We start from the raw sequence: 15,532 nt of genomic DNA on the forward strand, positions 1-15,532 counted from the left end.
TTGTTTTTTCCTACCCCCCCCACCCCAGACATTCTGGTTAAACTTGGATTTAAACTTGGAGAGTGGTCAGTTTGGATGAGCTATTGCCAGCAGGAGAGTGAGTTTGTGTGTGTGTGTGTGTCCCCGGAAAAAAGCGGGGGGGTGAGAGAGCCTGGATTTGTGCTGGACATGGCCCACCTTGATTACCATGCACATTGTAGGGAGAGTGGTCACTTTGGATGAGCTATTACCAGCAGGAGAGTGAGTTTGTGTGTGTATGGGGGTGGAGGGTGAGAAAACCTGGATTTGTGCTGGAAATGGCCCAACTTGATGATCACTTTAGATAAGCTATTACCAGCAGGACAGTGGGGTGGGAGGAGGTATTGTTTCATGATCTCTGTGTGTATATAACGTCTGCTGCAGTTTCCACGGTATGCATCCGATGAAGTGAGCTGTAGCTCACGAAAGCTCATGCTCAAATAAATTGGTTAGTCTCTAAGGTGCCACAAGTCCTCCTTTTCTTTTTGCGAATACAGACTAACACAGCTGTTACTCTGAAACCTGTCATAGTGCTTTGTGTACTTGTATAAACAATACTACTTTCAAAGGCCTAAAAACGTTTAGTGTGGGATGTGTGTGAAGTTTTAAATTCTGATTCCTAGAAAAATAAAAGACCAGATTCTGAGGTTATGACTGTGTCCTGTACCCAGTCAAATTCCCACTGACTCCAATTCTCTCTCAATCCATTTTAGACTCATGCCCAAGGAGGAAAGAAAATGGTACAGACTGATGAATGGCGGGATAGCACCGTGGAGGAAAGGCTGGAATACTCACTTGTCAAGGTGAATTTATATAAAGTTACTTTACGTAGTCAAAGTATGCAGATATCATACCTGTGGCCCACCTGCTGTTACCAAGATATAGTCCTTAAGAAGGCCACTGTTGGCTTAAAATTCATAATCTCTCGCCTATGTTACTAATAACACAAGTAATTTCAAACAAATAATCATGTTTAGTTTTCACTGCTTAGACTCTTTCACTTGCAATTTACTCAACTAGGTGAATGGGGATTGACTGGTCAGCTTCACTTCTAATGTTCTGTTTCTACTCCATTTCACTTTTCATTAAAAGGATGCTGGTATGTTTGGGTTGCAAATGCGATGAAGAGCAGCGTTCATGTAATCATAAACTGGTTTCCGTTGAAACTCTTTAAAAAGATTTGTTTATGTTGGGAGTTAGCACAAAATATAATTATGTAACTTCATGATTAGTCAGTGTTTGGATAGATGCTTGTTGTAGACAGTTTACTAATTGCATACTAAATAAAGAATAGTGAATTGCATAGAGAAAGTGAATAAGGAAGTGTTATTTACCCCTTCACATAACACAAAATCTAGGGGTCAACCAATAAATTTAATAGGCAGCAGATTTAAAACCTATATAAGGAAGTATTTCATTCAGTGCACAGTCAAACTGTGGAACTCATTGTTTGGGTATGTTGTGACTGTCAAAAGTATAACTGGGTTAAAAAAAATTAAATACGTTCATGGAGAATAGGTCTATTAGTAGCTATTAGCCAAGTAGGTTAGCGATGCCACCCCATGCTCTGGGTGTCCCTAAACCTTGGAGAGCCAGAAACTGGGACTCAATGATGGGATGGATCACTCTATAAATTGCCCTGTTCTGTTCATTCCCGCTGAAGCATCTGGCACTGGCCACTATCAGAAGACAGAATACTGGTCTAGGTGGACCATTGATCTTATCCAGTATGGCCATTCTTATGTTCTTATTACTTCTGGGGGGATTCTGTGTGACCGCACACCCACAGAAAATGCATCCCCACCACGCAGAATTCCTGTGCTTCCCTGCAGAAAACTGTAGGGAAGCTGGGGGTGGGGTGGGGAGGTGGGGGAATGACCCTGGGTGCAGGGTTTTGGGCGGGGGGGGCCCGAAGATTGCCCCCCTCCAAACAGAGGTGAGTCATGGGGGGGACGCACGGGTTTACGTGCCACTGTCCCCCTCCTCCTCCCCGTAGAGTCTCATTGCCCCTGCACCCCGAACCCCCCCACGAGCTCCTATATATCCAGATCTCCCACTGAGCCACTTTCCCACATATTGCCCCATGCAGAAACGTCTCACCCCACACCTGGATTCCCACACTCCAAACCCCACCACACTTGGATTCTGCTGGATTGAGCCTCCCTGCCCGTAACTGGCGCAGAGGGGTAGGGCCAGCCCTTGCACTGAGTCAGGGTCAGGTGCAGCCTCACTGCTTTGTGTCTGTACTGGGGGAGGTGCAGGCTTCAGGGTGATCTCCCACCTCAACATAGTCAGTGGCCTTTGCTCCCCACTGCCTGCTGGAGCCACATTTATTTATTGACAAATACAATTTGCAGAATTTTATAGAATTTTAAAATATTGTGTGCATAATTTTTAATTTTTTTGGCACAGAACTTTTAAGTTTGGCACAGAATTCCCTCAGGAGTATCTTATGCATATTTTAATGAGAGCAAGGCTGTCCAAGAAAAAGTAATTGAAAGATAGTTATGATGCATTCTTGAAGATAAGCAGTCTAAAGTTGATCAATTTTTGCTTTTGTGATTTTTTTTTAAAAGGACTCTGAAAATTATGGGGAGAACACCGACACGAACACGCACGCGCACACACACACACAGTGTGTGTGTATATATGTGTGGATTTTTATTTTTATATATATATATATATAAATTTTGTAAATTTTGTTTCAGGGCATTGAAAAATTCGTCATTGAGGACACAGAAGAGGCAAGATTAAACTATGAAAAATATCCCAGAACTCTGAACATAATTGAAGGGCCCCTGATGAATGGCATGAAAGTTGTTGGTGATCTTTTTGGTGCTGGAAAGATGTTTCTGCCTCAGGTAAAGACTAGAATAATCCCTGTCTCTTGTATTTCCACAAGTTTAGCCTAGCCTCTCTATTATCTATCCAGTTGTTGCTTATAATAAGTGTCCATAAGTGGTTCTATCCAGCTTCCCTTTCCAAAGGAAGTGGAATGTTTAAATGCTAAAAAAGTAGATGTAGCTATTAAGATGATGATGTTTTTTGTTCTTTCATTGCACATGACCCTTCTTTGTAGGTGGGGTTTTGTTGGGTTTTCTGTTTTGTTTCCTTCCCTTTCTTTTCAATTCCCCATCTTTTTTCCATGCTGCTTGGTGGGCACCTCTTTGACCATTGCATTGTAATTTCATCTTTAGTGGATTTTACTTAAGGGCCTGATCCTGAAAAGAGGTGAGCTCCTTCAACTCACATTGAGCTATTTATGTTTGGTGGTTACTAAGCACTTGTCAGGATTGGGCCACACAGCCCTCCTCCTACAGTGAGCTCCAGGCACTCAGTGGGGCTCTGCATGGAGCAGTAGTTGGACAGCATGGAGCTCACCGCAAGAGTGGGATCTGTGTTTGCAAATGTGTATTTTGGTTTGCAGGTTTTCTGTGACTGGTTAGAAAAACAGGCTGTTGAAGGGCTGTAGTTTCTCTGTGTCTGACACTCCTTTCCTCCATTTGTCAATTCAGGTGATAAAGTCTGCTCGAGTTATGAAGAAGGCAGTTGGCCACCTCATTCCCTTCATGGAAAAGGAAAGAGAGGAAAAGAGAGCTAAATCCGTCAGCATTGAAGAAGAGGTAAGTTGTGCTCTCTTGTGCTGTAACTCTGTAAAACTATCTTTCACTGAAGCTGGGCTATAGATCTATATGAATTGTTTGTTTTAAAAACCTGAAATCTAGGCCAGGCACACCTCAGTGTGTGAACTTAGGCTTGGTTCCAAGTGGATCTTGTATGAATTAGGGCTAGGAGTCCAAATCACGTGGCACGCTCAGGCTCCGCATGGCTGTGACCTGAAGCCAAACACCAGAACTTCTGTGGTTGGGTCTGAAATGTCGTATATGTTTTTAGTTTGAACTTCAGAATTTGTGGAATAACGCTGGTAAACTGAAAATGACAAATCCCATATGGCTTTGCCAATTATCGGGGGCCTGGATGCGATGTCAGATCCAAATTCTGCAGCAAGATCTGCTTTCTGCGGTTTGTCAGCAGCAGATGTTGTGGCAAATGGAAACTTCTGCAGCAGCATAATGTAAAAGAATTTTAAAAAATCAGGAGAAATCCAGAGAAATGGTAAACCTAAAATTTGTAAGTTTTCTTGGGCTTTTCCTTAGATGAATACTTTTCAATGGATTTATAGTTTTGTGCTGCGGACATCAAGGCCTCTTGATATAGAATTTATTTTCCATTTGCTATCCATTCTTTACATGGTTATGCCTTTCATGAAATAATGGTTAAACATTTTTTTTTAAATGCTGGAAAGAAGGAATTTAATAGAAAAAAAATTCCGTATAATTTAACGGGAGAGAGAGAGCATGTCTTTTTTTCTCTTTCTCCTCCCTTAGCCATCTCTCATGGATTTTTCTCTCTCCTGCCCGAGAATGATTTTGCAGACTTTTTTTCCCTTCCCCTCCATTCGCAGCAGCAACATATTCTTTGCTTCTGCTGCTCTCTGTTCCGAACCAACTCCTGTCTATTTTAAGTTGTGTGCACCCTAGTATTCCTCTTTAGGGTGACTGCCTGTATCTGATCCAGTGCCAATAAGAATCTGGATTGGGCCCCGTGTGAGCTTTGTGGCCTCTGTGGCATTTGGTGAACTCTGTGTCACCAAAGAGGGAAGCTAACAGAGTTTGAGGGATTTTAAGAAAGAGTCAGCTCCTGCTCAATGTAAGACTGCTGCTCTGATGGGGAAGGTGGGAAAAGAATGACCAAGACTGAGCAGTCCCTCCTGCAGTGTCTGCTCGGTGAGAGCTATAGAGTCTTCCCCTGGAAATACTGCTCCTGGAGATAGCTGTTGAGCAGGAGGAGAATGCCTTGCAGCCTCCGTCTGAAAGCACGTTTGCACACTTGACAGACTTCACTTTTTCATGGTTCCTTCCAGGACCATTTCAGTCACTGAGAGGCAGGGATGGTGAAGCCATACCTCTTGCATGAGAGGACAAAAGGTCTGCAACCACAGCCAGTAGCAGAATAAAAAGAGTAATTTGGGTCCGTAGCCATTACTGGAGCACTCCACCTCATTTGCAGCAATCAAAATGACCATGTTTAAATAGAGTACATCTAAAATAAAGTACTTGTCTAGTATAGATTTTATTTCTTCCTTTCCCCTTAATGTCTTTATTTCCTTAGAGCTTTCATCACTGGCTAAGTCTATAGTGGTTACTAGGTCATCATACTTTCATATAGTTTTCCCCCGCCACTCACTTGATTAAATAGATTTTTAAATTTATTTTTATGTATTCCAACAGAAAACGCTCCGCAAAATTCATCACTGTAGTTCCTCTAAGATGTTTCCTAGTGAACCATCATTAGGTGTGGTGTTCTCAAATGCCCTCTCTCCTAAAAGAGAGAAGTATTGTTAAGAGATTAGCCATTTTAGTAAACAGCAATATCCTTGAGGAGCTAAGGATTTGTAGATGATCAGAGATGCAAGCACTTCACAAAAAGACTTATTAGTGAGAGCAGCAGTGATTGCTGAAAGAACACTTCATTAGTAGGCACGCTGAGATTTATGGAGATGCATAATGGAAAGTGTTCTAGCAAGCCCAGAAAAGGCACCGGAGGCCCCAAGGAGGAGATCTGGTGACTGTTCCTGGATCCATATAGGAGAGAAGATACTCAAAATGTATATTTCTAGTTGTATTTTAATATGCAATATTCTCCCCTCTGCCTGGGCTCTGCTTGATGCAGGGAAGCGGGGAGCCATCATGGAGCCTATGACTGCTCCCTGTCCTGCACCAGTCCAGACATGGAATTATAGCAGCCTATGGACTGCTCTAAGGTATGCCACTGACATACGGTTCTTGAGGGAGAATCACTATAGGGGACTCTACTTTTGCCACATCACTGGCAGTGCCCTCTGTGCCAGCATTGGGGGTGCATCTGGCGCAGGAGCTCCTTCGTCTAGGTTTACACCCTTGGTAGGTTCTGATCTTTAAGGCAAATTCTCTGCTGGCCATTGATGTCCCGAATCCGGCCAACTTGTGCAGCTTGAGTCATATAAAATAGCCAGGTTGGACTAGAGAGTCTGGCCCGTTATTACTGAGTTGTAGAAGATTCTAACTCTTTTGGTGTGTGTGAAACTTTACTCCTCAATTCCTTTCCATCCATAATTCACTTCCCTTTCAGTACAACATTCAAATGGATCAAAATTATCCTCGAGGCACAAACGTGCACTTGGTTCTGAGCAGTCGTTCTCCGTTCTAAATATTTTATCTAATTAAACTAGGATATTAGTGCAATTGTTATATTTTAGAGCAGCGGTACTACACAAGTTCAAGTCTGTGTAACCCTGAACAAAATAGGTTTCAGCTCTAAAACAGTTTTACCAGTTAAATCGGTCTCAGAAATCAGTTACTTTTCAGTTAATAATTGTCATTTAATATTGATTTGTGTTGCAGTAGCACTAGGAACCCCACTTGTGGACTAAGACCCCATTATGCTGGGTGCGGTACAACCAAATTGAGCCTTCCTCACAGTTATAAATACTGAGATGTTTGTTCATCTTGCAGGACCCTTACCATGGCACAATAGTGCTAGCTACTGTAAAAGGAGACGTACATGATATTGGCAAGAATATCGTGGGAGTGGTACTAGGCTGCAACAATTTCAGGTAATGAGCTTAGCTGTTTGTCCCTGTTTTCTTTACAGTATAATATTCTCTTCTAAATTATAATAAAATTTGTTGTGTCAGAAGAAACTAGAATAGGGCAAAAAGCAAGGGGCAGGATTGCTAGTCCTATGAGTTAAAAACAGCAACAAAAAGAACCAGGAAACTGACTTCAACCCACAAGGTTTTAGAAGAAAAATAAACGGGTTACTTTTATGTGCCATTTGCTTTTGAACCTTTAAGGTCCTTTTTTTCAACTTTTTCTTCACAGCCACAAGCCCTTGAAACTTGAAGGTCTTTGTGAAGGTTGATAATTTCTTTTTTTTTAAGTTTAAGCTGAGAGGCTCATCTAGCACTGAGGCCCCACCATCAAAATCCAGGGGAAGTACCCACATGAAAAACCCAGCTTCCTGCTATCAGTTGCCGCGAAGAGGGAAAAGCGAGGATTTCAGACGGGGTTCTGTCCCAGGATACTGCTTGGGGCAGGGACCTGTATTTCATATCAGCCTCTGGCTAATAGGCATCTTATAAATCTAAAATTCTTCCCATTTCTAGCTACTGGAAAGAAGATTAAACTTCCTTTTTTTTTTTTTTGTCCCTTATGCAGAACATCCTAGCTGTTACAAGGGGTGTGGAGGTCAGCAGCAAGCAGAGTACTTGGATACTTGGCTCCTACCTCACCCTTTGTTTGGCTTCTTTTCCCCATGAATAACTCCTTGTCTGCCAAAGCGGCATGGAACTGACATGATTCTTGTTGCTTTCCCTGCTGCCCAGGTGGTTGTGAATAGCAGCTTGTGGAACTGACCAGAGGTTTGTCAGCTTTGCTCTACTGCTGCTTTGCACAGTTATGAGCAGTAACAGAGGCACTTGAGTTACCTGTGCAGATTCAGAAAGGTGACACTGTATTGGTTTACTGTAAGGGTGTTTGGAAAGTTATTTACACAGTCATAAGGAATAGAAAGTTAATTTTCTTGTAAAGGAAAACATAAGTTCTACATAAGTTTATGGTACAGGTTGCCTCAATTGCCCAAAGCAAGTGGATTTTTTGAGCCCTGATGTTAGTTTTTTGTATTTGTTTATTCTGTTCCTCTCTTCACACTTAAAATTTACCACTGTAATGTTTTACCATCAGTAACTTATTGCTTATTACTTTTTAAAAGCCTTCACTACATTAGTGTTTGAACAAAAGTTCAACAAATTTGAACAAAAAAAATGGAAGAATGAGTGAAGTTAAATACTATCAAAATCATAGTTTAAAATACATTTGTTTGCCACCAAAATTGTTATATGAAAACAGCACTGCTTTCCATATTATTTGTGTTTAGTTTGTTCACATCTGTTCCCCCTCCATCCATGTTTATTACATAAATAAAAATAATGTGGAAATTTTTTAAAAAAAAAGTCGGACTGTGCAATTTCTCAGTCCTCTCCTCTCCCCGATACTTTATCCTCTGAAATCCGTTCAGAAGCTGAAAGTCCTCCAGGGTCACCAGTATTTCCAGAATAATAAACCTGCAAAAAGGGACCACCTCCCCCTTCCCCCCCCACCTTTGCCTTCAGATTTCTGTGGTCTTCCTCTATAATACAATGCTGCAATACTGGACCAGTGGTTTATAATGAAGTGTTTTGATCTTCATTCAAAAATGCTCTGTTTTTGTTAACTTTAGGAAGTCTTGTACCATTACATTTCTTTTCACAGAGTTATCGATTTAGGAGTCATGACTCCGTGTGATAAGATATTGAGAGCTGCTATTGAAAACAAAGCAGGTACAGAGATTTCATTTGTACTTTTCAGCTGTTTGATTTTAAACACATTTGAATAATATTGCTGATGAGGCATACTTCTAAAGTTTGAGAAACTTATGAATAGCATGGCAGTGTAAAGATTTTACCATAGATAAGTAAGAATTTAAGTACTTATTCTTTTTTTATTGTTGTTGCTACTTGTATCTGGTATTTACTTGACACCTTTTATCCAGGAATTTCAAAACACTTGGCAAAATAATACCTATGTGAAATGGTAAATCCTATTATACCCATTGCACAGATGGATAAACTGAGGCGTGGAGAGGTTAAGTGATTTCTCCAATGTGTCACAAGTCAGAAAAAGAGTTAGGAATAGAACTCTTGGCCTCTAGAACCATTCTGAACTTGTAAACCAGTGCATGTTAAAACCAGAATTCATCTTTCTAGGACAATAAAGAACTACATGTCTGGACCAAGTCCCAGTTGCTCTCAAATTATGTGTTGTGGCTTGGAGGACGTGAACTATGCAGGAATACAGATGGGGGTTTGAAAGCACCAGTATGGTAGATGAGGGTCCCCAAGGGCTGTGTGTATAGTAATCCAACTCCTTATGCCTTTCTGAAAGGGCACACTCACCACTAGTGTGTCCTCTCATGGCTAGGCATGGTGTAGCAGGTTCTGTCACCTCTAAAGCTCCCGGCCAACAATCACTTTGGCCTGGTAGTGCTCTCTTTTCCTGGAACTCAGCCCTCTGCCCAGGTCATGATTTAAGTCCACCTCTTCCATGGTAACAAGAAGTGCAGCAAACCAAAGTCCAAAACCTTGTATCAGGTCCTCAGTCCTAACTCTGGGCCCTCTGGTCCTCACGTCTTTCTCTCAGGGGCTTCACTCCACCTTCTCCAGTGGCTGGTAAGGGAACCTAGGCCCTCCCACTCCTCTGGGTTCCAGCCCAGGGTCCTGTAGCGAACAGACAAGGTCTGTCTATTCAAATCCAACCCTGCTCCCTCTCTGGGCTTCTTCCAACCATAGCCTTTTATGAGGCCTTATTCTCACACTCTTCTCTAAGGGCCAGGGATTTGCAGGACTCTCCCCTGGAGCGTGCTTCACCCTGGTGGCTGCTCCATGTGTCTCCTGGCCTCTTGACAGACTTTTCTACTTAATGGAGGATCCCAGGGCCAAATCTCACTTTGGTCTCTCTCCTCACAACTGCTCTAGTCCCAGAAAGTGACTGCAGAGTTCCTGCCTCTCCTCCCTGCAGTGCCTTTCTGCTCCAGATGCTCTGCCTTTAAACTATAACCTCTCAGATGGGACTCACCTTTAACTGAGCCTGTTCCACACTCCAGCTACAGCCAGGTAGCATGACTGGCCTCTCAGGCCCACAGTAACTCTTTCAGTGTGTGTGCGCGATATACACCCCATCACAGCCTTATTTAAATTTTGAGACTGTGGTACCTTGACCAAAATTTGAAGTGGTTTCTGCCATCTGGTTCTTCCATCTTGAATGCCTAACTTGAGATACCTTAGGCCTCAAGGTGGTTGGGAGATGCCACTGGTGGGCACCTCCCAACTCCAGCTGGAGTCAATGGGAGCTGCGTATACTCAATACTCTGAGAACGAGGGCCAATATGTCTAAAGTTGGGCAATCAAAATCGTTTGCCTCTTCTGAAAATTTTGTATCTTCCAATTAGGTCAAAACTACCACCCAGTGCTTCTGAAATACTATCTTTTATTAATAACTGCTGTGTTTTTACAGTACACTTTCTCTCTTTGGTGTCTGAAGCCCAAAGCTGATTTTAAAATTTTTCATCTGTAGCTAAAATTTATATTGTGCAATACTACTTTCCTAAGTGAATTTTTTTAACCCATTTTTGTTTAATCTGTAATAGATATAATTGGCCTGTCTGGTCTGATCACACCTTCTTTGGATGAAATGATTTTTGTTGCCAAGGAAATGGAGAGATTAGAGATCAAGATTCCTTTGTTGATTGGAGGAGCAACTACATCTAAGTAAGAGAGATATTTTGAGGATATTTTTAAAATACCATCAAATATAAGATTTTTTTTTTTTTTTTTTAACAATACATAGAAGGGTAACTTTTCTCTCCGCCATGTACTGCTGCTGTTATAATTTTCATCTCGAGGAACCCAAAACTCTTTTACCACCATGGACCAGATCCCCACCCTCACAACACCTTCATGCAAGGAGCTGAGCAATTTGGCTCTGATCCAGCAAAGCACTTCTGAGTGTACTTAACTTTAATCGTATCTTGATGATGCTGTCATTATCATCATGGCAAGTCCCTTTGCAGATCAGTCACCATGCAGATTCACCTTTAGCTAGACTTTAAGCAGATGATGGTTCCATTGACTTCAGTGGGCTTGTTGACATGCTTAAAGTTTAAGCCTATTTTTAAGTGCTTTGCTGGATCAGGATCAGTGTGTGCAGCACCTTGAGGATTGAACTCAGGGTCCCCTTGAAGCAGGCTAAGAAAGACACATTCTGGCCACTTGCACACATGCCACTAAATACTGAATTTGGTAGTCTGTTTTGGGACTGTGATCTCATTCTCTTGCATACATTAAAATGAAATGGTGTTACTGTTACGATTTTCTAAAAAACAATGTTGACACCTGACATCTAATATTAACCTTCTCAATAGATGTAAGCAGGTGACAACTCTGGAGATGGCAGAGGTCAGTTCTTGACCCTGTGGAAGCATTAGTATTGCTTCTTTCTTTACCAGCAGCTTGTGCATATTCTGATCAGTGGTTCCATTAGTCCTGGACCAAGTGGCCTTGGCAAGATGGTTCAGTAACATTACAGGAACTGACTAGATTAAGAAGACCATTGTGATGTAAACTTTAAAATACAGCAACCTTTAAATCTATGAAATAACCTTTTTACTTGCATGGGTCTCATTCATTGCCTATAAAGTTGAGATTTCAAATACTGAGACTTTCAGCAAAGCAATTTTGTCCTAATTAGTGGAGGGCTACCTGCCTCCAACCCTAAATGTTAGTCATTTGTGGGTCCTAATGCACAGTCATTTTGAAACAGCCTTGCACAGTTCATTCATATGAAGATGAAGTAAACTACAAGGATGTAAGCTTCATTTCAGATTTTGGAGAGTAATTTACATATATACGGTTTGTTATACATTGTAGTTTTGTGTATATGCAGGTGTGCAGACACAGACTACAATGCATGTCAAATGTATGTGGACTTTTAAATCAAAGGCACGTGCTTCATCACAGATTTTGGAGAATGAGGCATTTTCTTTATTACTCTTCAAAGTAAGATAACACATTTACTTTTACATTCAGACAAATACACTTCAAAGGCTGTTTATGAAGAGCCATCTGCACTCACCCTGTGGAGTCCAAGTTGCACCCATTCTAGTTCCTTTCCATAGATGAATGTCAATATTACAAACACAGTCATTGCTTGGGTGTGGGGAAAATAAGTTTTGCTGAGGGAGAAGGGGATGCATAGATCCACAGACAGGATATACATAGTTGGGCGTCTTTATTTTGAGAAGCACATACTTCCATTATTACTAAAATGTCTCTTAGTAATTGCAGACATAGTGGCAATGTATTACACTTGATGATTTTATGAAAGATAATTTTAAAAATATTAAAAAGATGCATTCTCACTGTATAACGGTGCCATGTATCTGTCCATTCAGGTTTTTTCCCACCTTTGCATATTAAAATAAAGGTCGGAAGAGGTTTGGACCTTAAGCAAATATTATTCCTTGATGACTGAAATCCCAGACATGGTTATCAAAAGAAACCAAACTAAGATCCAAAAGAGGTAGCTTTCACAATTTATACTGCAGAGTTATCAGTAATACATACATCACCCGCCTTGTGTGTCTCTTAGCCTGGGACCAGCAGTGCTACAACATTACTGCATATAAAGATTAATATGACAACTCATATTATGGGCAATATTTTTTACATTGCATTGTTAAATGCACAACTCAAGACTTCAGCACAGAGAATTGAAGGTGCAAAAATGTGGAATTATTTTCACTTTATTTACACTTCGGAAATAATTCTAAGGTCTTAGATTCTTAAAGTTTAAAAATTAAACTTGCACTCAATGTTTAAAGTACATATAAGCATCTAAATAGATGGCCATGCCTATCCAGTTAATCTTTATTCTTTCGTACAGTAATGGCCCCCATTACTGTAGTATCTGAGTGTGTCTCAGTCTTTATTCTCAAAACACCTCTGTAACTTAGCGAAGTGGTGTTATCCCCATTTTACAGATGCGGAGCTGAGGCACAGATTGAGAAGTGACTTGCCCAGGGTGACACAAGAAGTCAGTGGCAGAGCAGGGGCTTGAACCCAGAACAAGGCTAGTGCCCAAACCACTGACCCATCCTTTTGCCCTTTGTTCTCCTGTTTTGGTGTGCAATACATTTTGCACATCTACATGTTACAATTATGTGTGTAATTCATTTTTTAATTACTGCAGTACTGGACACAACTGTCAAAACTAAATACCACAGGTAGCCAAGTGTGCAATTTGGTGGTACTGGAAGCAAGAGTTTAAGGGTGTTGGAAGCCCTAGAGCAGTTGCAAGCAAGATATGATGTGTGTGTGTGAGAGAGAGAGACCATGTCTCCCTCTAGTGACTGGTCCTAGCAAGGACCTTGCTCAGACAGCTTGCCTAATGTGCGCATTACAAAGTTCCTCCTTCAGTTCAAGTGAGTGGGTGCTTGTGCTTTTGGTTCTAACGGCTGTGGGTTTGTTACATGTACCTACAATAGAATGCCTTATGTACTGTCAATCTCAGTACATCAGTTGTCTGTGTTAGCGGAACACTGTTAAAGGACAAGAGGCCTACTTAAACAGAAAAAAGAAAAGGAGTACTTGTGGCACCTTAGAGACTAACAAATTTATTTGAGCATAAGCTTTCGAAAGCTTATGCTCAAATAAATTGGTTAGCCTCTAAGGTGCCACAAGTCCTCTTTTTCTTTTTGTGGATACAGACTAACATGGCTGCTACTCTGAAACCTACTTAAACAGAAGTACTTGTAAGATGTACGGAAGGAACTATAATATTTTTTTCTAGTGGATTTAGCCTTAAACGTCAACCTCATGGGGTATTATGAGGCTCAATTAATTGATGAACACAATTCTGTTCTGTATTGCAACCTTTTGAAAGTCAATGAGGTTGTGTAGGGGAAGCTGGCACAGAATTTGGTTCAATATTTGTAAAGAATTTTGATACCCTTGGAAAGTGCCATTATACATATAAATTATATCTGTGTTTTTATTGATCGATTTACAGCACATGAATGGATTAATTTCATCTTCTGTTCTAGTTGTAAATTTACGATTTCATTGTCTGCCAGAAGAAATCTTGGCTTTTTAAAGTCTTTATAAAAAGCACAACCTTGAAAGTGTCTCAGTGCATCATGGTTTTGAAAAGATTTGTACCTTGGTTTGCAACACTTACTTTTGTTCTGTTTTCCTATTTCAGAACACACACAGCTGTGAAAATTGCCCCACGGTACAGCGCACCGGTCATTCATGTCCTTGATGCATCCAAGAGTGTGGTGGTTGTAAGTTCTGGATCGCGGTTCTCCCGCTCAGACACACCCACCCCACCCCTTCCCATAGTGCTGTATATTTTATATGAAGTGGCCTGATCCTGCAAGTTCACCTGTGGGTAAAAGTCACCCTGTTCATGGGGCCAGATCAAGGCCTGTGCACTAGTGAAATCCCACTGAAGCCTATTTTGAGAGCCTAAGTGGGAATGAAGAGGTGCCTAAGTCTTGAGCCGGCCCTTAGCAAAGGGTGCATGTGCAGAACAACCATTCAGGTCCCTTTGGTTAGCTTTTAACTTTTAAGAATGTCACCAATAAGCCTCTTCCTGCTTTTTAAAAGCTAACTCCTACAGACCAGGCCTGCCTGGTAGTACTCATCATGACACTGTCACCAAGAGGAGGGAAACCCATGGTCAGGGATACCCCCTATCTTCTACGCTGGGTTGAGTTCATTGCCAAGCAGGGGAGTTTTCAGAGTGTGTCAGCGAGTGAAGCAGTGCTTCAGGTTTTTGTCAGGCCAGTTCATGAGCTGGACATCAGGCAACTTCCGCTTGGAAGTAACATTCCACGTTATGAGGGTGTGGCCAATATATGGATGAAATGAAGGATTAAAAAGTTATTCCATAGGAACTCACCGGTTTATCAGTTGGAATCATCTCTCACATTGAGAGCTGGCCCCGTGGTGATACGAAGTAAGATTTGTTCCCTAGACCCAGCACTGCTGTACATTGTTGAAGCTGGTCATCGCCTTAAGGCATATTGTTTTAATCCATATCAATTGCCAGTATAATATCTACATAAATAAACACAATGCACACAAGGAAATCCAAAAGTGATGAAAAATAAATATCTGCAACTCCCCCACACTGTCTCTATATCAGATTTGTATGGTGTTATGCTGCTTTTGAATGCGAAAAGCAGTCATGGACAAAATTAAATATTTTAAGAACAGAAAAATATCGTAGTGCTACTATATAAGTCCATGGCATGCCCACACCTGGAATACCATGTGCTGTTTTGGTGACCCCGTCTCAAAGAAGATATATTAGAATTGGAAGAAGTACAAAGAAGGGCAACAAAAACGGTTAGATGTATGGAACAGCTTCTATATAAGGAGAGATTAAAAAGACTGGCACTGCTCATCTTGGAGAAGAGATGACTGGAGCACAGGGGATATGATAGGTCTATACAGTTGTGAATTTGTGGAGAAAGTATATAGGGAATTATTATTTACCCCTTCACACGAACCAGGGGTCACCCAATGAAATTAATAGGCAGCAGGTTTAAAACTAACATAAGGAACTATTTCTTTGCACAATGCAATCAACCTGTGGAGCTCATTGGTAGGGGATGCTGTGAAGGCCAAAAGTATAACGGTTAAAACAAGAATTAAGTTCGTTCATGGAGCTTAGGTCCATCAGTGACTATTAGCCAGGGTGGTCAGGGTCACAACCCATGCTGGACACAGAAAAAGCCCTAGGAGTCTGTTTATGAAGGAAGGGGTTCACCCAGAGGAGTTGTGGAGAAGAAAACCTGTGGAAGGCAGAGTAGG

The 15,532-nt window shown here is 41.3% G+C and overlaps 1 protein-coding gene across 3 annotated transcripts in view; it reads left to right on the forward strand.

The window, feature by feature from the left end:
- The window catches only part of MTR (5-methyltetrahydrofolate-homocysteine methyltransferase), a 74,276-nt gene that overhangs the window by 44,186 nt on the left and 14,558 nt on the right, over positions 1 to 15,532 (forward strand). For all 3 annotated transcript variants that reach the window (XM_077813459.1, XM_077813460.1, XM_077813461.1), the window contains 7 exons: positions 732 to 821; positions 2,727 to 2,879; positions 3,534 to 3,641; positions 6,573 to 6,673; positions 8,370 to 8,437; positions 10,303 to 10,423; positions 13,914 to 13,995. In XM_077813459.1, coding sequence (XP_077669585.1) covers positions 732 to 821; positions 2,727 to 2,879; positions 3,534 to 3,641; positions 6,573 to 6,673; positions 8,370 to 8,437; positions 10,303 to 10,423; positions 13,914 to 13,995 — 723 coding nt within the window. The remainder of the gene's footprint in view (positions 1 to 731; positions 822 to 2,726; positions 2,880 to 3,533; positions 3,642 to 6,572; positions 6,674 to 8,369; positions 8,438 to 10,302; positions 10,424 to 13,913; positions 13,996 to 15,532) is intronic.

This window comes from Eretmochelys imbricata, chromosome 3, assembly GCF_965152235.1.
Source record: "Eretmochelys imbricata isolate rEreImb1 chromosome 3, rEreImb1.hap1, whole genome shotgun sequence".
NCBI lineage: Eukaryota > Metazoa > Chordata > Testudines > Cheloniidae > Eretmochelys > Eretmochelys imbricata.